Raw genomic sequence first — 23012 nt, 5'->3', positions numbered from 1 at the left:
GGGCCCGCCGGCCCCATTGGTCCCCGCAGTCACATGCCGGGCGGCGGCGGGGCCGCCCGCTCCCTCCCTCCCTCCCTTCTCTGCCTCCCTCCGCCGGGCTGCGCGCAGGGAGCGGCCGCGATCCAGCATGAGCACCCTCAAGGTCTACAGCACCTCAGTGACCGGCTCCCGGGAGGTGAGCGGGGGCGGGCGCGGGGCCGGGCACCCCGGGGCCCCTCTTCCCTGCCCGGCGYGGGTCTCTTCCCTCCCCCCACACCCCGTGGAGCTCGAGACCACCCTCGCCCCCCCACACCCCGGGTGTCCCCTCTGCCCCATCCCTGCACGCCTCTCCTAGTGCTCCTCTCTTTGCTTAGGGGCTGCCCCGTCCCCATCTTCCCCCCGTTTCGTGTCTCCATGCTGGGTTCTCCCCCCCCCACAGGGCCGAGCCCCGTGGCCAGCTGAAGTCTGGACCATGGCCCGTAAGGAGCGGTCACTCTGCAAGCGCAGCGCTGAGTGTCTCTGGCACGCTGGGTGTGTGCACACCTTCGGGCATCTCTCCAGCCCCAGTCCCAGCTCCCGATAACCTACCTTCTCCGTCCGGGTTCCAGATCAAATCCCAACAGAGCGAAGTGACCAGAATTCTCGATGGGAAAAATATCAAATACGAGCTGGTGGATATATCCCAGGACAACGCCCTCCGGGAGGAAATGAGGGCCAAGGCAGGCAACCCCAAAGCCATCCCACCCCAGATTGTCAATGGGGACCACTACTGCGGGGTAAGGCTTGCGCTCTGTGCTGGGAATAAGCACTGTGAAACTTGGATGACAGGGAATAAACCTGTCTCTCTCTTTTTTTTTTTTTTTTTCCTGCTACAAACAAAGTGTCAAGATGCTTTTCAAAACATTTCTGATGAGGTGCCCAGGCAAAGCACCTCATGGGTTACTGTGCACTTGGAGCCCAGTAGCTTGCAAAAAATTGCACCAGTGAGACCTRGGTGACCTGTGGGAGGTAGGGCTATGCCGTGCAGGGCTCTCCATGCTTAGCCCTGTCATTATCCACGCAGACGCTTGACGCCTGAGCTGTGAACCAGTTTGTGCTGGGCGCCCAGGGGATCCCGCACTGCCTACTGGAGGGGAGTCTGCRGCATGCCAGGCCCTCGGGCTGGGCGCTTCTTGCTTTGTGAGCAACTGTGTCACTTTTCTCTGTAGGATTATGAGCTCTTTGTGGAAGCAGTGGAACAAAACACCCTGCAAGAGTTTTTGAAGCTGGCCTGAGCCCCGGGTTCCCCTCCTGTCCTGGACTCCTCCTGCATTCCTGAGTGCCCTCATCTCCAACCACCTTCACTTCCAGGTTGTCAGCGCTGTCCTGGCACCCTGACCTGTATCCCAGCACAGGGAAACCCATGACCAAAACTATCATTGCAGCTGCCTACGATTCCCTCCTGCCTAACCCTGATATCATCTCAGAGGGATCCAAAGAAAGTCTGATGCTCGCTGTGCATCGCCTTTGAACAAAGCTGGGCCTGGCTCACAACGCAGCTTCCAGTGCCTCTGTAAGCAGTAAAGCCTCTCGGGCTGTGCGAAGTGCAGCTGTCCATCAGCCCTCTACAGGAAGAGTCCCTACTTTARAAGGGAAGGGCTTAAGGTTGCATGTTACTTCACACTTTTCCCAGTTGCTGTTAAAAGTGTAAATCCTGCTGCTTCACTTCCTTTTTCATCTCAACTGCAGCGATCATGGCAACTAAGTTGATTTTTGGTTTTGTTTTAATTCAATGCAGAAATACTGCACAAAGGTGGGGTCCGACTGCCCACCATGGAGCAGGCAAGGGCTGGGAGCCTAAGGCTTGTGTCACTCGACAGGCTGCTTTGGTGGGGGATGGACRGGCCTAGCACCGGGACCCGTGCTGCTCCATTAGTGCCCTCTGCTCTGATGTGGTGTGAGCACTCCCTTGTGAGCGTTAATGGCTCAGGGCTGCTCCAAAACAGCTGATGCTCCAGCTGTCTTGTATTTTCTTTTCTTGAGTTGGCTTTTTGCAACCTGGACCAAGTGCATTTTGTTTTCCTGCCAAAAAGCAAGTTTATAACCAGTGTTGTCTTCCAAGATGCTATTAAATGTTACTGTACCTTTCATGTTGGTACTTGTGGGTTTCTTTTAAATTGGTTTTATTTTGACTACAGGTTAAACATCATCCTATGTAACAATTCTGAGCCAGTCCCAGTTTGGAGGAGCTGAGTTAGTTGCACTCATTGCTGCAGCCTGGCAGAGATCTTAACTGCTTAGATCACTGTCACAAATCAGATACTTGCAGGACTTGCCAGAGTATCCTACAGTTCCGTAGTGACAGTTCACCTCTCTCAAGTGGTGCTCTCCTGTGCATGGTAAGAACAGCATTTCAGGGAGGGGACAGCTTCAGCCAGACACATGAGCAAAAGACAAACCCCAACACAAACAAAAATTACCTGGTTGGGTACAGACTGGCTCACAGCTGAGGGGCAGGGGGGAAGGCTACCCTGTGGGAGGGTGCCCTGTGTACTGCTATGCCTGTTACAGCTGGCAAAAGGAGGAAATGAACTCACAGCCACGGGGATTCAGTCACTGGTCACAGGAGCATGCAGAAGTGGCTGGTGTGCACCAGTGACACTTCCTGTATTTGAGCTGTAAAACTAACTGCAGTCAGAAGAGCTCTGGTAAAACTGAGCTGTTCCAGGAAGTGCTCTGGGCATCCTGATCCCTTCCAGGGCTAATTACTCCTTTGAAATTTAATGGAAGTGGAAACTGCAACCAAATGAGTGCTTCCTGGGAGTCTTTAATGAGGGCTGGATGGCCGCATGTGCTGGGTCTTTGCTAAAAGGGGGGAACCCGCTGGGAGGTGCTTCCTCACCTGAAACAGGAAGAATGTGCTGGGGAAGGGGCCTGCAGAGCACGGCCCTGGCCCATGGGAGAGGGAGGGAGACGTTTTACTGGGGATTCAGCAAAGAAGAGTCGAAGGGATTATGCTCCTCTCCAGTGACACGGTGTCCTGTTGCAGCAGTGTAGCTCCGGGATGCGGCAGGCTGCTGAGGGAGGAAGGGCAGCCCAGTCCAGCRCTGCTGCGTGCTGGCTCCATGTGGCTGTGGACTGTGAGCCTCAGCCCCACTGGTCTGGGGGCTGTCCAGCGGAAGGAGTTGTTCACGTACAGGAAACCCAGTAGCAGGATCTCCTAGCTGAAWTGAGTCTGGCCCAGTCCCAGCATTACAAGGGCTTGAGGCCTTGTGGTTTAGCTTCACTGCTGAATATAAAACTGAGCCTGTTTCTCTCGTGGTGTAAGTGCAGTTGAAATCCGGGGAGCAGCTGTATGCAGAAAACAGACTTGACCTGAGCTGTTTGTCTGTCCTGCCCAGATACAATTGCTGCTAGAGAATCCCCGAGTCCAGCAAAGTAACTGCCCAGTACCGGTATAAAGCTGGCAGCCTTCCCTGAGCAGAGATCAGCCTATATAACCTTTAAGAGAGGTGAGCAACCAGGCCTCTGGTTTGAGCTCCACCTGACAGAAATGCCCCAATGTGCTGGAGTCCACCTAATACCTGCCTGCAAGGCAGCAGGACTGGTCCTGGCATGTGCTGCCTCTGCTGAAGGGAGAGGCCAAACTGGTGCCTTGGAGCTCTTCTCGCTGCCCCAGGTAACACTGCAATGAAACTAAATCTAGAAAGACAACCCTCTTCTCTATCCCCTGCTCAAGGGGTGGTTATAATTTAGCTAACTGTGCAAGGCAACTCCTTCCTCTTGCAGAAACCAGCCCAGTCCTGGCAGGAGGAGCAGCTGGAACAGCAACCGTCGTGCTAGAAGCTGTTGAGCTATTTGCAGCCCTGTCCCCCCTTGTTCGAAGGGGTCTTTTCACGCAGCAGCAAGGAGGCGTTAGGGATCAGGCCGCAGTCCTGCAGGCTCTGGGAGTTGTCCACATACACCCTCTGGGGAAAGGTACTGATGATTTCATATGACTCGGAGTCTCCACCCCTAGGAAAGAACAGCACAATTTTTCCTCTGCACAGGATCCCCCAAGGTTTTGCTCCGATGCCCTAGCTAATCCAGCTGCGGTTATGTAAGAGCAGAGGGAGAGACTTTTACAAGTGCAGGCCAAGCAGAAAAAGGACTTCTCATCCTAACTGCAAACAATGAAACACAGAGCAGCCGTTTCAGCCTGCACAGCTGCAACAGGGAAGGACACTCTTACATTCCAACAGTGATGAGCTCATCATGGGCCTCAAACGGAGGCCACAGCTACACACCACAATAAATGGGTCCCCTCAGGTGCCCAGAACTGCCTCCTAAAGTATTTGCGAATCCTTTGGGCAGCATTGAGTGCACTGAGTGAAAAAGTTGGCTGAGCCAAGGACAGTTTGTCCCACAGATGATCTGTTACCCAAGCTGAAGGCTGCAGCTTAGTAGCCCCCAGGCTCTAACACCTGTGTATATATATGTGTATATATATATATGTATGTGTGTTATATACATGTGTTACATACACATGTTGTACATGAACACCTTGCAGAACAGTGGCAATAGTCAGGCGAGTGCTGCTGAGCAGCTGGAAGGAAGTGCTGGAAGGCAGTGATGGGCCCAGGTGAGATGGGAATTTTGAGAGGACAGGAGAGATGTATCTCTGGTGATACATCAGGTTTTTTGGCAGAGGTGAGATGTTAAATGCTCTGAACTGCATCTGACCCTGACAGTATTTCCTAGAGAGCAGCTCTGGCATTAAGGGGAGCCAAAGGAGTAGAGGATGCCTGGCACCTCCTGGCATCTAGGACTGTAACCCTGAGGCCCTGCTCAGCTCATGTTGATCTGCTTGAAACACAGCTCCAGGGCCTGGAGCAGCAACTGCGTAACCTTCCCTGGGGCTTGACAAACTAGGGTAGAGAGCACAGAGGGGCGGAAGTCMTAGGCCTACCTGGTGTGGGCGAGGTGTTGGCGCAGGTCCCCTATGGTCTCTGTGAAGAGCATCTTTACAATGTACGTCTGCTCCCCAGTCTCAGATTTGATCCGGAGAGTGCAGATATCTGGGGCAGGCGGCTTGGCTTCCTCAGCTGTCTTCACCCTGGAGGTCAGAAAACCTTGTTAGCAGAGGTGCAAGGATTCTGCCGCCAGCAGATCGCAGGCTTTATGGGCAGGGTTGGACAGGTTCTGGCACACCGGGGTGATCTGAATAAACGAGGAAAGGCTGAAACGGGGTCAACACAGCCCCGTCTCACTCCAGACAAACAGAGCGACCCACAGACCAAGCTGCTACTTTGCTTTCACTGCTTGAAAATGTTTTGCAAAGAAGGTTGCTGACCTTTTTTTGCTTTTTTTATTTTAGATCAGGGCTGTTTGGTAAGTACTTTGCTCTACTTTTTTGATTAAAATTAATCTGCTTGGGTTTTTTTTCATTAGCTATTTGGGTCCTATCTTGCCCAGAAGACTCTGAGTGGAAAAGTGCTGTTTGTGTGACCTTCTGCTTGCTCATCAGTTTCCTGGAAGAATTCTCCTTTTTAGCCTGATGACAAAAAGCCAAAGGGCTTCTTAGATGGTTTCAAACTCTTAGCCTTGGCTTGCTGTTATTAAAATTATTTAAGCTAAGAGTAAGTAACATTTTGAACAACAGAAGTCTTTGTTAAAAATGTAAATAATGGCAGGGTCACCATAAAAAAAATCATCAGTCTTCCCCCAAAACCCCAGCTTGGTCTGCTTTTTATTTCTAAGATGGAAGATAGAAGGGGCAAAAAGAGACAAGTCCCTTTACTCCTTCAGATCAGCTCCCTGAAAAAACCTGCAGTGACAGAACAGGAGGAGGACAAGAGCCCTGTGTAATAGAGATGGAGGGGCCATGCCGGTACCTCTTCAGGGCAGCCAGCCTAGGTGTCTCCACTTGGATCACTTCACTGCTCTGCGCCCCATCAGAGCCCTGAAAGCAAACAAGTGAGTATCAGCTGCTGCCAGCTCTGCACAGAGACAAARCAGTGCCAAAAAAGCCCAGGAGTGGGTGACAAGGTGCCACATGTCCTCCAGTGGAGCCCCATTTGGGAGGAGGAGGTTATGCAGAGCTGAGTGAGACCCAAGGAGGATACGCCTGGTGCTGCACAGTACGCTGAGCCCCAGGAATTGCAGCCAGCCTCACACTGTTGACCTGCGCAGGGCCTGCTCATACCTGTAGYGTTGCTCTGATTGAGTCTCGGACATGGATCACTTGTCCTCCACGGATCAAGGACTTGGGGAGTTTGTTCAGAAACTGCTCCAGTGAGAGTTTAGGACCTGTTAGAGCAGAGGGGAAATGTGTCCATGTGACACTTTTTTGACAAACAATTTTCCATCAGAATATGCTGATTTGGTGCAACAAGAGCCTAGAACAGCCAACAGGGAGAGCTCTAACCTCCTCTAGCTACGCTGAGACTGGTGGTTCTTGGTCTCCACTGTTGAAGCTGTCCCACTTTCTGGCCCACTGAATGTTTCATTGTCAACATAAGCAGTGAGTGACTGTGCAGTCGATTTATTACAGTACACTGCCRGGGCAGGCAACTGGCAGGAACCTGGTTAGCCCTGCTCTGAATGGGGAAAACTGGTGAAACTGTGAAAGTTCTTACAAACACGGAAAACTTTTCATCTCATGAAGGTGTATTTGTAGGTGTCAGTTTCTTTCTGTATGCTGACACAGAGCAACTATATTTTGCCACTTAGATAAAAGAAACATTTAGTGCAGCTTCCATTTGTGAACGTCCTTGAGATCAGTAAGTGAGTAGTATAGTGTTTTTATATACATACAGACACACACACACACACACACACACACACACACACACACATATAGGATGATGACAGTGTTACTGATGACTAATGCAACTGTACAGATTATTTGGTTATACATGCACAAAGCTAATGTTGTCTTCTGTCTATATGACTGAATGTATTTGGTTTTCCAAACAATGACAGTATCTGACAGGTACTGCTTAAGCAGATTGCTGRAGTTTAGAAGCAAAATAAGGAATCTGTGGCCTGACCATATATACCATATCCTCCCTTGAAAGTTTGAAGAGGAACCATGCCATTTTTGGAATAGTTAAGATGGATCTGCTTACAGACATCTGCCTTTACAGATGGGACRTGTACAGGAATCAAAGAGGTGTTTGCAAGCTACACTTCCCCATGTCTGCGCKGGTCCCTCGACATCCTTGGATGCTGTTGATATGGATGAAGCTAGAAGGAGCTGGGTCTTTCAGAATTAGAGGGGAGGAGGGAAGGAGTGTCAAGCATGTTCTGGGAAACCTGCTGATCTTATGGTCTTTCATGACTTGTCATGTCTCATTCTTTAGGAAAAYCTAGCAGTTAAAAAGGACTCCTTGCTGGGTAGCTTGCAGCTCTTGAGGCAATACTGGAGGTACAAGTGGAGGGCTTTGACCCAGAAATATTGTCTTCCTGAGACCCTATACATTCATTTCTTGCTATCTAAACCACCCTGGTAAGGTTTTGATATGATTTTCCTTCTTGGGAATTAGCTGTGATTTTCCAGGCAGATTTAAGAATTTACCTGGGATCTCAGTGGTTTCCTGCACTTCACTTGATTTTGAATGGTCAACCACTTGGCCACGGCCAGGAAAATTCCCTGGAAGGCATCTCTCCTGAAATACCACGTCCCTCTTGTCAGTGACCTGTTGAATTAAGACCTTCTGCTGTAAGCAAATCTGACTGTTGCTCCAAACCATTTCTCACTGCATCAGAGCACAATAAAACACAGGAAGAACAATCAAGAGCTGTAAACTCTAAATGAAACTAAGAGAGGTGGTTCCTGTGAAACTGGTCCACCTGTCAAAACTCAATGAAATATGTTTTCAGCTCCTAGAGGTTCTCAAAAAAAGTAAATTMTGGCTGCTTCCTGAAGTCCAGAACTCACTGATGGCTCATGCAGACCCCCCCAGAACAGTCATTCATCCATCCCAACAGGCACAGGAAAGCTGCCACCTCTCTACATAAGCAAGCTGTAAGAAATGTGTTTGGGCCTGATCTTCCCTCTGTGTCTTAAGTTTCCTCACTTGAAATGCTCTCCAGGTGGAAAGTAATGTAAAAAGCAGGTTGGGAGTGGAGAGGGATTTACTGACAGACTAGAACTGGAGTTAGGCTAAGCCAGTGCTGCAGGAGAAGAGATGAGAGCTGTGGGGAGAGCTGCCAGAGAGCTCTCTCAAACCAAGGAAGGAAGCGTGCTAGTCTAAGGCCCCCAGCAGTGTGGGAGAGACACCTCACCACAAAAAGAGACAGTCTTTCTTTTTGGGTGCTGTTTATGGCCCTTTTATACCTGACTGTTCAAATCAGCGTGTTGGATGAACTCTGTGTCTTTATTCACTCCAGCCTACAGTACTGTTCTGTGGCTTCTAGTTCTGGCCAGCTATTCAGGGCTTACAGGGAACCACAGGCCCAACAGCCTAGCAACAGTCCTTCYTCCCCCACCTGACTTCCCAGCCACCACACCTACCACCTCAGCTTGGATGAAGTAATATTTACCTATGCAGTTGTGGCCTGYGTTCTTCATGGCAGTAGGTAAGCATACCCCTCCGGCTGTGTCTGCTGTTTCAGATGCATTGGAAGACCTAGATTATACTCCTCTGAGGCTTTTTCTCTTTCCCTGCTTTCTGCCTGAAAACATGGTCTATCTTTCTCTTTTTCTTGCCTTTTTCTGCTCCCCCCCTTTTTTTTTTCTATTTCTGAGAAATCAAAATGTGGAGCGCCAAAAGACCTCAGGTGGTCAAAGGCATATAGATTATGGCAAAAATCAACTTTTTGTACTTCCTTGTGAGACATTTGTCTGATCTGTTGTAAAAGCTTCCCCAGGGGAACTGCTTGAGAAGTCTTCTCTTTTTTGTTACACAGCTGCTCAGATGCTGCATGTGCTGCTTCTTCTCTACAAAGCCCGCTAGGCTCTCAGAAGTCTTGTTCYGAGCCATGATTCACTGAGGCAGAGAAACCGTTCAGTTCCAATGCACAAATACTCACTTATTTCCTGTATGGCTCTAGCAGGTGTTGTTTCTAGCTACCCTTTTCCCAGGACACATGTGCAGGGAACTTAGCTGCTTAAAAGCTGTGTTCAGAAACCTCAGACTTAATTTGCTGTGGGGAGGATCCAGCAGATTGGTGACAGTGGAAGAAATCTGAACACTTTTCTTAGAGAGTCAAGAGAGAAATTTCTTTCAAAAAGCTGAAGAACAGAACTTTGCACTTCCTACCTGTAAAGGAATGCCATTAGGGTAGCGTGTCTGCAACTCTGAAGGGAAATAGCCATCCATGATATCCTGCAGGCATTGCTGAAACAAAGCGTAAGAGTCTCCTTGCAATTTCTCAGACTTTTCGTTTGTCTCATGACTAATGTATATTCCTCCTGGACTGCTCCTACTTGTGTTACTGTGGTGAAGAAGAGTCTGCATCAAAGACCCAGATTTCTCATCTCTAAAAGTTACTATACAAGCAGGTAATAGTCTTTAAAGGCATCATGGGAGCATAAGGGCAAGGCTGCGAGGTCTCTATAGCTGCTCCTTTTTATGACTGGGATGAGCTCACCAGCCCTATCCTTATTGCATTCCCTACCCTGAGACTTGGACATCGTGAATACCACGATGACTGTAAGCTGAGCTCCCCTACAGACCTCTCCATACCTGCGTAGATGGTTCCTTGTAGGGCCGAAAAGGTCCATTGCACATGACGATTCCATTCTGATACAGTGTAAGAGGGAGGGATTCTGGCTGTCTCAGCCGAGCACCTCCAGGCATGTGCTCAATTTGAGAAATGCCTTCCCCAGCCAATGCATTCAAATCCTTCACATTTTCCAAAATTAAGTCAAAATCAATCTGRTGTTTTGAAGCAACTGCTTCACCTGTGGCAGAAGGAGCTGAGTTATGAGGGGAAGGAGATGCCAACTAAGCAGTTTCCACATGTGTGGACATATTCGAGGTACATTTATTTTTGGGCTGCCTCTTCATGTTTCACCTTCCACATGTTTGCAAAATATGGTGCAATATCACTGCTGTGGTGCTGTGCTGCAGTTTTACATGGGTGTTGCAAAACCACAAGGGCAGGGCAGTAGGGAAACAGCYCACTTGTTAAAAGCTGATGTTAACTCTACTGTCAGCTAAAGCCTCAGCTACTTGTTCTGCAACCACATTCAGCTCCATGTGTTTGTTTGCAATTTAATGAGTGTTGTCTCTTAACGTGATACTGCAAAATGCACAGAGGGAGTAACTTGTTGTCTAGATTGGATAAATGGACCAGGCCAGACTTGCCGAGGAAATGCCAGTGTAAACACAGCTGGCTGCCTGCTCCAAGCCACCAGCGGATTTTTCTCTCAAAAGAAGCTCTCTCCCYGGGATATTGCTGAGTATGTTTGTTTCAGTGCATGTGGAGAGTGGTAGGGTGAAGTGGTAGAAGTGTTAGGATGACACAGAAGAATGAAATGAGAAGAGGAAATGAGAGCAGAGATGCAGGCAGAGGTGTGGCCTAGGGCCTTTGATATTTTTCCGTTCTGCTTTTCAAAGATCTCGTAAACAGAAAAAGGCCCGTATAAGAGTAAAAGCAAAAATCTTAAAAAGGAGTAGACGAACTGAAAGTCATGAAAGTTATTTCTGCTACTTTCTTATCTGCTCCTGCATCTAAGAGAGAGAAGAAATAACTAGCCAATATTTGCGCAGTGTTCAGGAGGCAGTATTGGCTGTAGAGCCCAAGATTGTGTTTTTTTTTTTTTTTCTCCTCATTAGCATTTCCTAGGAAGCTATTGCCAAATAGCTTGGACCCCATACAGCACAATCAGGTCCCAATTAAACCACTCACAGGGCTGTTGGGAGGAAAGGCAAACAATGCTCCCTGATGGAGCCAGATAATGTCGGTAAGTTACTACAGCTACTATATACACAAAGCATCTGATTCCGTTTTCCACCCATTTTACGTCATTCCTATTAGAGCAGAATCAAGCCTCAAACATGTAGAGTACATCAACTCTTCAGGAAACAGCTGCTATGAGGATATTCTTCCAAATGGCTGAGCCACCAAGCTTTTTCCTCTTCCTCTAAATGGTGTTTATAAAATATATGCCTATAAAATATCAACGTTTGGCCTGGCCTAGCTTCTGTTATATTGTTCCATGCCTCTCTCCCTGAGGTGGGCTGATGAAAAGAGCCCAGTACAAGATCGCAGGTTCTGATGACCTGCTTATTTTCTCTAGGAAATATCGTACCTCTTCTAAGCATACAGCGAGAGCTAGGAAAGCTGCTTCAACAAAGGGTGCTGGTGTTTTACCTGGCTTCCAGAGACTCCATGCTGGCAGCTTTTCTTCATCCTTGAAGGATTCTAAATCTTCCAGCTGTTCATGACTCTCTCCAACCCAAATCAAACCATAGTCATTTAGAAACCGCTGTATAAAGAAGAGAACAAGCCAGAATTGTAGGCACAGAGCCCCAGAAACTAGAACTGGAAGCCTGAGTTGTGATTGTGGCAGAAGGGGAGGTGAAAGTGAAGATTTCTCATGGGTTRTTTGGCCCCGTCAGACAGACAATCTCACCGACAGAGCAGAAGCAGCAGACTAAAGGCAGAATGAAATTACTTTTAGTGATATAGTAGTCTCCCAAGGCTCTGGCAGCTGCAAAGACCATAGCCCTAGGAATCAAAATGATGTGACTCAGAGGAGGCACAGACGTTTGTGAATAAAATCTACTACCACCCTGTAGCTCCCATGCAACCTGCTTTTTTTTTTCAGAGGTGTGAGGTGAAGATTTGTGACCATTAAACCAGCAGCTTGATAAGAACCAAGCAACCTGGGACTAAAAGAACGTCAAGTCAAAGTGCAGATAGCTTGGGGTAAGCAAAGCAAGAGTCTCACCTCCATCTCCCAGACCTGGGTCTGCAGCTGAAGGCACCTCATTTCCAGTTCCTCTGCTCTGGATGAGTCAGGAGCATCTGAAAGGGAAGATCTGTTTTTTTCTATGCACAGCCTTGAAGAAGAGCTACAGATAACCCAYATCATGCAGTGCAGATGCCCCAGCAGCCTGCCCGTACTGTAAATGAACTTGAGCCCGTAAGCCACAAGAGCTGTCCCTGACAATTCAACCTGCAACTTTTGAGAAAGATGTGGACAGACTAAAATATATGTTAGTGATAATGGTAAGCTCTTATGCTGCAGGAAGCTGATGTAAGTGATGCTGTTAGCAGTTACACAATGAAGGTTGCTTGGATTACTTGATCTTAAGGGACCTATTCAAAAATCAGCAGGTGTCCATTGAAGCTGGATCCATAAAGCCAGGCTGAATGGCCGGAACAATGTATGATGAGGTACAAAACCCATTTATCATTTGACAGGCATATTCTTGTTCTCTGCTAAGGAAATAGAGAATTCACCACAGCTTTGTGCTAATAAGGTAGCTCAGCCATTGTAGGAAACATGTCTGGGCTCAGCTGGAGAGGGTTATTGGATTCCAAGGAACTGAGTGGGGGGCAAGAGCTGCAGAGTGACTCACTCAAGACTGGATTCAATTTGGAGCTAGGCTGTCTTATAGGAGAAGTGAACCTGGACCTGTAAGAACTGTTTGAGACTCCAAGCAGAACTTTGGTTTTGCTTAGCTGTGAGTAGCCCTGTTTTTTCAGACTGTTTAAATTCTACATTTTTTAATTTTCTTTCCTCTGACCTCTCTAGATACCTGTGTGGTTGTTCTATGTTCATGGAAACTTAGTAACCCATACAAAATGGGTCAGGAAATAACGTATTGTGCTGCACCAGAAACACAGAATAACAGATGCACATATGAAGTGAGGATCTGCCTTGGTAAATGGTAGTATGTGTGTGTAACTGATTTAAGGTAAGGATAGGTCAGAAGCCCTAGGGAAGTTCTCCTGGTACTGCAAGAGAACAGGTTTGGAGCTCTGTGGCTCTCCCACTGGTAGGTGTAGGGTGCTAAAGACAAAGCAATGTTTACCTTCTTCTTTCTGAAGGGTCTTCATCTTCCCCTCAAGTTCAGCAATCTTCCTGTCCTTCAGGACCAGAACAAATAATGACCATGTTTAGCTCTTCTACTTGCAGAACATTAAGGTACAGTCTGCATAATTGGTCCTGACTGAGTCAGTGGTGTACATACTCTCACCACACTCAGAGATGGGTCATAAAGACTGTTACCTCCTCAGAAATACCATAATTAGACTTGAATGAGGGGTGGGATATAATAATAGGTAAGGGACACGCTGACCTAGCTACCCCTTTCTCGTCTATGTGTGCAAGATCTGTAGAATATATGGGCTCGTGCCCTTACACTCCCTGCTCAGGCACAGTTCAGTCTGATCTACAGTAAGTGACAAATCTAGAAACTGAACTATCATCTCTATAGTCGTAACTTAAAAAAACACTATTTATTCTAAAACTCAGTTAGGTGAAGAGGCCTGTTGTGGGATGACCTTGTCATCTGAGCAGCTACTGTTTCAGAAAGCAAAAGCAAAAAAAGTCTGAAGCCAAACAGCTAATGATATTAGGGAATGAGTCCTGAGATTAATTTCTTAAAACCGTAACAGGCCCAAGATAATGGGGCCTGTCATGTTCCCCACCCCAAGGACAGGTAAYGATTGCTCTGTTGCTTTGCAATGGGTCGTTTCTATAGTTAACAGAGCAGACTACAGATTAACTTGTCTTCWTCCAAACTAGGTCTGAATAGATATACTGCTACTGCGGCTTGAACTGTTAAAGTAGGGCACAGAACAGGCCCTGAATGGGCCAGGATTTTTACCTTCAGTTGGATTTCTTGTGCTTGTTTCTTTACTTTTTGTTCCAGCAGAGCAATTTTTTGCATCATGGAGGACATGAGCTCCATGTCAGTGGGAGCTGTACCTGAAAGCACAAATACAATGTGCTACCTTCTAAAACGGCAATCAGTATCACAGGCTTATTTTCATTATAGGGCATCTTATGCTCAATGTGTTACAGTATTTTCTGAGTGGAAGACCCCACACAAGAACTTGTATTCTGCCACAGCGGGTAGGGCAAGGGGTCCTTTCTTGGTACTCTGTATAAATCCCTTGGCTCCTGACTGATAAGGAGGATGGCTGTGTCACCAACAGTACACTGTGTAAAATGCTGTTGTACATAAGAGCAGGACCACCTAAAAGAGTCCTGGCCTGGASTGTTGAGGCCACCCACTGTCACTGAGAAACTGTGATGGCTCAGCTTCCCCTAATCTTTGAGAGATATTACCCTGCATATTCTTTTTCAGTGTTGTCTCTGTTGAACTAGAAGGTAGACTGCCTTGTACTGGATTCTTTATCCTAGAAGAGAGGCTGTCATCTTCTGAGAAGAGACACAAAAAGCATGAAAGAAAGAAAAAGGTGAGCATTTTGGATACAACCTCACTGATATCAGGTAAAGGACATGTAGGGGTTATGGTGTGGAAAACAGAAGGCAGGGGAAAATAGAGAAGTCCAGTCCACTCCCTCTCAAAATAATCCAACTCTCAAAATAAAAAGCAGATGAGGGTGCTCGTTTAACCAACAGGACTCAAGAAAAGGTGCAATATAAGCAGTTGGGAAGAGTGAATACAAAATAGGGCTGTCAAAAAGAGGTGATGATGCTAGTTTAGAGCATCCTGCATTGCACAGTGAGGAAGACTAGTGTTAAGTTTGAGCTGTTTCAACAAAACAGTACAACAGTCTGAGATTAACTCTTGTGGATCTCACAGAAGCAGCGAATTTCACCAAGAAGGGAAAGAGTTTTTGCTTTAAGATCAAGAAATAGGAAGGATATGGCTTAAAATGGAACTATAAAACTAGATGAAGCTAGATGAAACTAGATGAAGTGTTCTAGGACTTGCTGAGGATGTGGAAACCATTTGTAACTTATCTGATTTTGGACACATGTAGGAGAGAGAAAAACAGAGGACAGGAAGAGAGCTACAGTTGCCAACATGTGCAAACCATGTAGGATGTAAGAAAAGCCTTACCAGTGGAAGCAATGTCCTTAGGTACCTCTGTCCTTTTTCTAAAAGAGAAGAGAATATATAAAATCAATGGGCAGATTAGTTAAGTAACTGTTGGGGGATTTGCTTGATGGGCAAATTTTCAAAATGTAATTGCAGGCTGTCAAAAAAAGCCCAAACTGTACATTTTCTCATTGATCTATTTTCCCAGTCCATATGGCCTGCTTTCTAGGCTGAGTGGGTTCATACACAAACAAATAAATCTGTGCCTTGTAGCAGCACTTAAAATCCTTGAGTTGCAATATGTGTTAATTGTCTGAGATCAGAGAAAGGTRAAAACAATATACCCATGCTATGTAGCCAGTGCTACAGTATAGGAAAGGTGAAAGTGATAGCACTTGCAGTTGCATTAAGCCCTGCTTAAGACGAGGAAAATGGAAAACATGATACAGACATGTGCTAAACATGACTGTCTAATATTCCTGGTACCAACTGGGCACCATTGTGGGCCAGAAGGCAACAGAATTAGATATTTGGGGAATTTTATTCTAGCCAGTATTGTTGCTGAGACTGTTACTGTTAGGCATAGTATTAAACCACAGTACCCTATTTTTCAAAACCAGAATGACTTCCAATTAAGAATAAATACCTCTATATTGATTCAGTTCATGGAAAGCTGATAGTAATCAACTTTTCGAAGGATCATAGACAAAGAGGGACTCAGATTAATGGCCATAATTTATATTGTACAGTATATGCAATACAGCAAGTGGGGTGACAGTCTGCTGGTCTCACCATAATTATCATTGGTTCTTTGATTATTGCACTAGAAGAACCAGCTGGTATCAAATAAACTAAAACAAGACTCAAGAGTGAAGGAGAAGTGTTAACTTGATTTACCTTGAAGTGCACAGCTGCAGCAGAACTTTAGGGTGCTTTCCCAGAGAGGGAAGAGAAGTCATGCTTTAAATATTAGACAGCTTCAGAGTCTGAGGAACAAAGACAGAGTTATGTTCCCAAGATGTGCAAGGGATGGAGGGTRCTGTGTCGGGGGGGCAGAACATAGCGGGGCAGGTACGGCTTGGCATAGCTGGCTGCCGCCCGGCCGCGAGGGTCCCATTGGGGCGGCTCAGAGCACGTCCTTCCATCCTGCCCAAAGCCGGGAACCGGGCACAGCCCTCAGGCCCAGCGGGGCCAGCACCAGGGCGTGGGGGCACCACTGTGTACGTGTCATGGCGAGAGTGGGTCAGGTGGATGCGGGGGATCACTGCGGGTGTGCTATAGGCGGGTCCCTTGTGTGCAAGAAGAGGGGATCAAACCGTGTGTGTGTTACTGGGGGTCGCCGTGTGTATGCAAGGGACACACTGTGGGTGTGTGTGGGGGGTCCTGTCTATGGAGGGGGGCATTATTGGGGGTCACCACACTGGGTGGTACAGGGAGAGTGTCCGGTGAGGGAGGGGACCCCACACCGCGCGTGGGAGGCACACGGTGGAGGGCCCCCCCCCCCCACCGCCCTTCGCGCAGCACTCACCCCCCACACACTCTCCGGCACGGCGGCGCCATCTTGTTTACAGGCGGTTGCCGCGGCGACGCGAGCCGCCGCGATTGGCTCAGCCGCGGCCGCGCGGGGCGCGAGGCCGCCCGGCGGGACCGTTAGGAAATGGCCGTTGGGCCGCCGCGAGGGGCGGGAGCGGGGACGGCCGCGGGCCCTCACGCCGCCTGGGCCCCACGGGCCGCCTTTCCCTCTCTCTGGCCCCCCGAGCAAGCCCTGGCGCTGTGTTTTTCAACCTCTTTTCTTTTAACAATGTTTTTTAATGTTTTCCAGGGCGATACCTGGTGCTGCCACGTTAGTTTGAGAGGAGCTGAGCGCGTCCTTTTTTTTTAGTACCTTTTATGGCACTGAGACGTCTGTTTTGACACTTCCGTGAGCTGCAAAACTGAGCTAAATTAGGTGAAGCTTGGCTGCCGCTTCTGGAAGAGCCTTCAGGTTCTGCAGAGGCTGGTGGCGGGCTCTCTGTGACACGAAGCACTTCACAGAAACAAAAAGGCAACAGGTGTGCTTCATGCCTGCATACAGAATGTTTTAGTAGATTTACTTACTTTGAACTATCTTAAAAAGTATACAGTTGCATCCCTTTTGTTTCCGGCTGTGTGGGTGAAGGAGCTCGGAGGGCCTCTGTGAGGAAGGAGCTGCCTGGGGCTTGGGAAGGAAGCATTAGCCCTATCTCCTGGCAGTATTTCCCCATCGCGTTTTACATATGCCACCCTCGGGGTGATAACAGCATCTCAGCTGAACACCAGCAGTTCACGAGGTGCTAAATCTTTTCAGTCAAAAGCAGGCGGCATGTAAGTGTTTTGTAGTTGTTTTAATTAGAGGGGAGGTTGAACAAGACCTGGATGAGACCACCTGGTCACRCAGGCTTGTAACCTCAGTTTGAGCTGGCAGCTTGGGTCCATGTTTTGTCCCAAGTTGCAGAGAAAGAGGCTCATTATGAGGGCAAGACAGGGCCGTCACTGAAATGTCAACTGATTTGCAAACCTTTCCTGTGGACTGTGACCCTTTTTTCCACTTGTAAGCACTGTTAGTCCTACATGGGCACGAGGGACAGGACTGCAAGCCCCGCAGCGAGAAGCAACCTGTGGGGATTTGTGCTGCGGAGCAGTGGTGGCAATATGTGATGCGGCAAAGGCAGGGTGCTGGGCTTGCAGCGTTTGCCTGGCGCCGCTGCCCTGGGGCCTCCCACTCCACTCCGGCATGCCAAACGCCTGGGGAGGGAAACTATCCTGGGAACAGACTGGGAAGCAGGAGCTGGTCTTGTGCCAGGTGATGGAGATTGATGGCTCCAGATAAGAGACACCCAGAAGGTCTCTGGTGCAGCTCTGCAGTCACCGGCATCCCCATGCAACCCTTTGCACCAGCCCCTTGGCTTAGCTGGGGGAGATTGCCCCAGTGGGTAAGAGCTGCTGCAGGACACGGTCCCTGGGTTCGGATCTGGAGGCCCCTTGGCAAAGGTGGGAGCGAGGGTGGAGGGCCGGCAGGCGTGCTTGGAGGTGACGATGTGGGGCAGGAAGGGCTGCACAGCGGTGTGATTGGTGAGACAGAGCTGCGGCTCCGGTGCTTAAAGCCTTGACTGCAATTGCCACAAGCAGATGAGGAAGCATTGCAACACGCTACACGCCCAGGACACCGAGCCCCGATGATGCAGCCCCTCCAGCGTGCCCACCTGCTCCTCCTGCTTGCTCTGCTCACCCTYTGCTTGGTAAGAGAAACCCATGGCTCAGGGAAGCCCTGAGACCCCCAAAAGTGGGGGAGGCCAGACGGATTCTTTCCTTGGGTGCACCTGCAGTCAGAGGACTGCAAGGTTCAGTGAGTAGGAGAATTTCTGCGCACAGCCAGAAAGCAGAGCATCTTACTAGCTATTTTTGACTTCAACCATGGTTGGCTTATAAGAAGCTCTGCACTGTGATCTTTAAATTTTAAATAGTTCCATATGGTTTTTTAAGCTTTTTTTTTTTTTTTTTTTTTTTGTATCTGCCAGCAGAATGCCTATCTGTAACCTCTATGCTTCCCTGCTTGCTACCCGATCTTGCAGCCCCTCTGGCCCATGCAAAGTGCAGAGATGGCTGTGGGAGCTGCATGCTTCCTCCTGCCTCTATGTGCTGAAGGTTATGTTTCTTTTCCTACTGGGAGACTTGATGATGGCTTGATTTGAAGCCCCAGCACTATGCTGGTTGAAGTCAGCTCTCTCCTGGATGAGGACCGGTCTGTGGGAGTTGGTTACRTTTGAATCTGCATTTTCAGGCAGGGTGATGCTATTCAGAGCAGCTCCTGCGACTATTTTTCTACAGTTTTTTCCCAAATCATTTAGGACTTGTGTCGGTCACAGACGCAACAGGCGATGTGATCTGTTGCTGGCTCTACTGGATGCATTTACATGTTGTGAGTCTCACTGTGTCTCTGGGCAAATCCATCAGCTGCAGTCAGAAATGCTTGTAGTGATAGAGTGCCTGTGATCAGGCAGAACAGCATGCAGCAACCCTGTCATATTCCTTGGCCCAGCCCTGGGGGACTCGGCAGGCTAAGGAGCAGGGCGAACAAGTGCAGGTGCACAGGCAGATTTGGCATCCCACTGCCAGCAGATGAGGCAGCATTTGTCACTGTGGTGCCCCATTCACAGATGTAAACTAATTGCTGCCTTCGTCAAAATTTCATTGATCTCCAGGAAGATCCAGACACCTAGAGAAAAGTTCATGCACAGCTAGGGCAGGAGGGATTTAAGTAAATGCCTTAATTTGGAAGGAGAAGTCTTTAGAGAGGGAAGGAAGCCACCCTGAAATTCCCATCTAGGCTATCTTGCCAGATCATGTCTGGATGACTGCAATGTTTCTGCTTGTGGTAACCGTTGGGTCTCTCTGGGCTGGCCTCAACCACTTCCCTGCCAGCACCGAGAGCTGCTCTGACTGCCACTGCGCCCAGGAACGGGGGCTGTCTCTCCTCCTTCCTTTCATTTCTAGCACAAGGCACTTACCAGCCCTGTGTCTCCATCCCACATCTTCCGTTGTGGGGTTCGCAACCCCCACATCCCCATCTGCTTCCTCAGAGCAGTCTGGAGGGGCGGAGATGTTTGCTTTCCTTCTGCCCCCGACAAATTCTACAGGCACCTGGCTAGAAACAGGGAAACAACGCAAGGAGAGAGCTTGTTTTGTGTCCTCTGATGATCTCCAGAGGTCCCCTCCAACCTCAGCCGTTTTGTGGCTCTCTTTGGGGAAAATCCAGAAGCAGCTGGTGATTTCTGTATGATGCAAATGAGAAACAGCCAGGGGAGAGGAGGATGCCTCATCTCCTTGCAGGGAAGGGGGCAGCATTGGCTCAGGGATGCCCCCAGGCTCCTTTGAGCAGTCATTTCTGCCTGATTTGCTCCTCAGGATGCCTGCAGAGTGAGGCTAGGCAGGAGTAAAAAGACATTTTGAGGCTGGCATGGTTTGTGCTCCCTGCGCCAGCATCTTGGCAGGAGCTGGAGAGATGTAGCACCAAGACCGGACCTCCTAGGGCCCCATGAGGTGCTGGGCCAAGTCCTTGTTCCCAAAGAGGGGTTGTTGTGGTGGCATAAAGTCCCTGGGCTGAGTAGAGGCCAGGCACGGGGTCCTGCTTCCACCTGGCGCTGCCCTCCAGCTCGGCTTTGAGCAGTGCCTGACTCTCGTTTGCTCTTGCAGCCCCTCAGCTGGGCGGATGCTGTGACTACGAAGCCTGCGACCAGCACTCGCGGCCAACCCGTCAGCCTGGCTGCCCCGTGCTGTGGCCCAGCCTTTGTCTCCCTTGCGCTGGGCCTGGTTGCAGCTTTCCTGCTCCGGAAGTGCTGAGCCTCAGGGCTGACGGCACCCAAGAGCCCTGGCCTCCTGGTCCACCCCATGGAGAGATCCTCAGGACTGTGGCCCTGGACCCTCCCTGGACACTCGCAGCAAGGACCAGCTAGCATGACGCCACCGCTCCATCCTGCAAGTCCCTCTCCCCAGCCAGCTGCCTTCTCCGTGCTCACTCTCCCAGCCCCACACAGGCCCTCCAGCCCATCGTGCCATGCTCCAGCTCCTCTCACCCCAGCACGCTGGCCAAAGGCAGCAGCCCCGGCGGTACAGACTGACGCCACAGCAACACTTTGCAATGCGATGGCGAAGCTGCTCCGGCTCAGCACGCTCCGGCTGGGAGCAGGGCAGCCCACCCTGGCTCCGGAGCGGGCGTGCTGCCGAGGCTTTGAGAAATAAAACATTGGCAAAGTGGCTGTGGGTCTGCCTGATCTCTGCCGAGGATGCTAAACTTAATCCAGGTGACAAGGAACACCTGCGTGCCCCCACCACGCCGGTGGCAGAGGGCAGCGGGGGCTGGAACATCCTCTCGTGTCACTGGACACGGGGAGGCGGCTGCAACCGCATCGCTCCCTTCAGCACTGCACGGGCCCCKACCCACRCCAGGCACAGTGCAACCCGTCGGCRCTCGAAGGGGCCGRTGGCGTGCGAGAGGCCCAGGCCACATAACCGGGCTGGGGTTTCCTGTCAGGAAGTGTCTGGTGCCATCCTCACTGCAGCACCAGCCCTGGCTGGGGACAAGGGACCCGCTGCAACCTCCTGGCCTCGGAGCCAAACGGCCGGGGGTCGTTGCGGGCTTCCCGGCGGACACCTCCAGTGCCAGAGGGAGCCAGGGGCCGCCTGCCCGCGGGGAGCAGCCGCAGGACGCGGCACCGAGGCGCCTGGGCCGGGCCGGCGGCCCCGCCCCCTCCCCCGCGCGCCGCTGCGGGCCAATGGCGGGGCAGGTCTCGTGCTCCCCACCAATCCGGCATTGCCACCTGGCTGCTCCCGGCCTATCCTGGCCAGCCGCTCCSCGGGGCGGGGTATATAAGGCCAGGCATGGGGCTTCCCCGCAGGTGKCTTGTTGGGGGTTGGTTACTTCTGGTTGCAGCTGCAGCATGGCTGGAGGCTGGACCAACCCATCTTGAGCCATGCTGAGCCCCAGTGAAGTCCTTCCTCCATCCTGAAAAGATGGTGCTGGAGCTGTGCTTGGTGGCATGGTATAAAGGATGTTTTGGGGCTGATGCCAGCATGGGGATCAGCTTGTGGCAGCAGGTGAGCACCAGGTGGCTAATTCTGGCTCCCTGCTCGCCTTGGGGAAACTGAAGACCACAGGTTCACATTAGAAGGGCAGGAACAGAGTGGCTGGCCTGCTGCCCCTGGAGCTTATGGGCAGCACSTGTGCTTGCTGCCCTGAGAACTGAGTGTGTGCTTCAGTGATCCTCTGCTGGCTCTGGCCCAAAGTTTGAGAGGATGGAGACCTCCCCTGAGGGTCTCCTGTCTGACTGGCAGATGTTTAGCCTCAAAGCAGAACCCTCTGTTGGTCCCCTCTGTGCTCCAGCTACCTTCAGTATTTCTTGGCTGGAGGTCAGTCTGTGGGCCTTTGCTGTGATGCTTAAATACCTTGAAAATCCAGTTGTGTTGCATCTGCGTATCTACCTGGCTCTCCTTAATATGGGAACATCAAGCTTTACATGTTTGCTTCACTGTGGACTCAGAGGGGACACAGGCCTTGTGGCTGCCTGAAGGGATACCACCTCTGCCTGCACTGAGTGTGCGTGCTTGTGGGCCAGGACTGAAACCTCCTGCTCTCAGTATGTTAGCTGTCTTGCTGCATTGCCTGCCAAAGCAAGCTCAGCCACCTGGAGCCCATCCTGTAAATACTGTGACCTGGGAAGGCCTCCTAGAGCKGCTAGTGTTACCCTTTGTGCTGTGGTGCTACCCTGAAGCCTTGTCTTCCAGGCCCAGCATTACCCTGAACTGGTAACTCCTGGAGTAGCAGGTGAAAATGCAGCCCTGTCTGTTGCTGCTGCCTCTGTGTGGTGGTTTGGACCCTGGCCAGCAGAAGTCTGCCTGGCTTGGCGCTGCTGAAGTGATGTGAACACATCTGACCTCAGCTCTTTGGTGCAGCATGCTTCGCTCTCCTGTGATGTGGTTATGTGTCCTCAGTGCGTGAACACTTCTCTGGACATGCTTCAGCATAAAGGTGGACATTTGATGACAGCTATCCCTGAAAGCCAGAGTAATCACTGGCCATCTGAAGACACCTCTTGTGTGAACTTCAGCCTACCTGAGCCTGCCAGAGAAACCTCCAGGGAGTGCACTGTCACTGCCAGAATGGCTAGGTTGCGTTACAGGGTTGGTAACTGATACTGCCTCAATGAACTGAGTCTTCCCAGCTGGGCTGTCTGTACCTGGGGCTGTCCCAACCAGTTTAGCAAACCAGGAGCTTGTCAAGAGCAGGCTGCTCTCCAGCAGAGAGGACCAGAACAGTTTCTGTCTCAGTGCTTTGTCTTCTGCCCCTAGATCTGTTCTCAGTCAYGTCCGTGAGGAGCTCCTGCTGTACTCCAACTGTCTGCTGCAGTGGAGGAATCCTCTGTCCCAGTGAGCCTGAGGACAACTGCATYGGACAGTACACTGTGCAGCTAGTCCCAGGCTGTGCCTTGGCGTGGGGCATTTGCTCACAGCCTCGTAGTCCTGCCTTGCTATTGCTCCTGCCACTGCATGGCCCCATCCTTGGGRCCCCCAGTGTGGACTGCA

The 23012-nt window shown here is 50.2% G+C and overlaps 2 protein-coding genes and 1 long non-coding RNA gene across 3 annotated transcripts; 2 read left to right on the top strand and 1 right to left on the bottom strand.

Annotated features, from left to right (window-relative positions):
- The first annotated feature begins 54 nt into the window (after nt 1-54).
- Nucleotides 55-2106, top strand: SH3BGRL3 (SH3 domain binding glutamate rich protein like 3). The gene is made up of 3 exons (XM_085304994.1): nt 55-175; nt 588-755; nt 1188-2106. The coding sequence occupies exons 1-3, from the start codon at nt 128-130 to the stop codon at nt 1251-1253; spliced, it is 282 nt and encodes a 93-aa protein (XP_085161120.1). The 5' UTR covers nt 55-127; the 3' UTR covers nt 1254-2106.
- A 1686-nt stretch (nt 2107-3792) lies between these two features.
- UBXN11 (UBX domain protein 11) lies at nt 3793-16475 on the bottom strand. Its single transcript, XM_085305127.1, has 14 exons — nt 16444-16475; nt 14937-14974; nt 14195-14287; nt 13731-13831; nt 12933-12987; nt 11843-11919; nt 11263-11377; nt 9630-9847; nt 9204-9281; nt 7517-7637; nt 6143-6246; nt 5832-5899; nt 4907-5053; nt 3793-3972 (listed from the first exon to the last, which is right to left on the bottom strand). The coding sequence occupies exons 1-14, from the start codon at nt 16473-16475 to the stop codon at nt 3813-3815; spliced, it is 1407 nt and encodes a 468-aa protein (XP_085161253.1). The 3' UTR covers nt 3793-3812.
- Nucleotides 16476-18063: 1588 nt separating this feature from the next.
- On the top strand, nt 18064-20687 carry LOC146595780 (uncharacterized). The gene is made up of 2 exons (XR_014895855.1): nt 18064-18172; nt 20127-20687. It is a non-coding gene; the product is annotated as an uncharacterized LOC146595780 (long non-coding RNA).
- The last annotated feature ends 2325 nt before the right edge of the window (nt 20688-23012 follow it).

Source organism: Rhea americana, unplaced genomic scaffold, assembly GCF_003343005.1.
Source record: "Rhea americana isolate MKP2758 unplaced genomic scaffold, rheAme1 scaffold_215, whole genome shotgun sequence".
Lineage (NCBI taxonomy): Eukaryota > Metazoa > Chordata > Aves > Rheiformes > Rheidae > Rhea > Rhea americana.
Note: the sequence above shows the minus strand (reverse complement) of the source record. Positions and strands in the feature narration are given on the sequence as shown.

Coding starts and splice junctions, on each gene's coding strand:
- SH3BGRL3 (XM_085304994.1), top strand. CDS start 128: ATGAGCACCCTCAAGGTCTACAGCACCTCAGTGACCGGCTCCCGGGAG. Junction 176..587: donor CAGTGACCGGCTCCCGGGAG/GTGAGCGGGGGC, acceptor TCCGGGTTCCAG/ATCAAATCCCAACAGAGCGA. Junction 756..1,187: donor ATGGGGACCACTACTGCGGG/GTAAGGCTTGCG, acceptor TTTTCTCTGTAG/GATTATGAGCTCTTTGTGGA.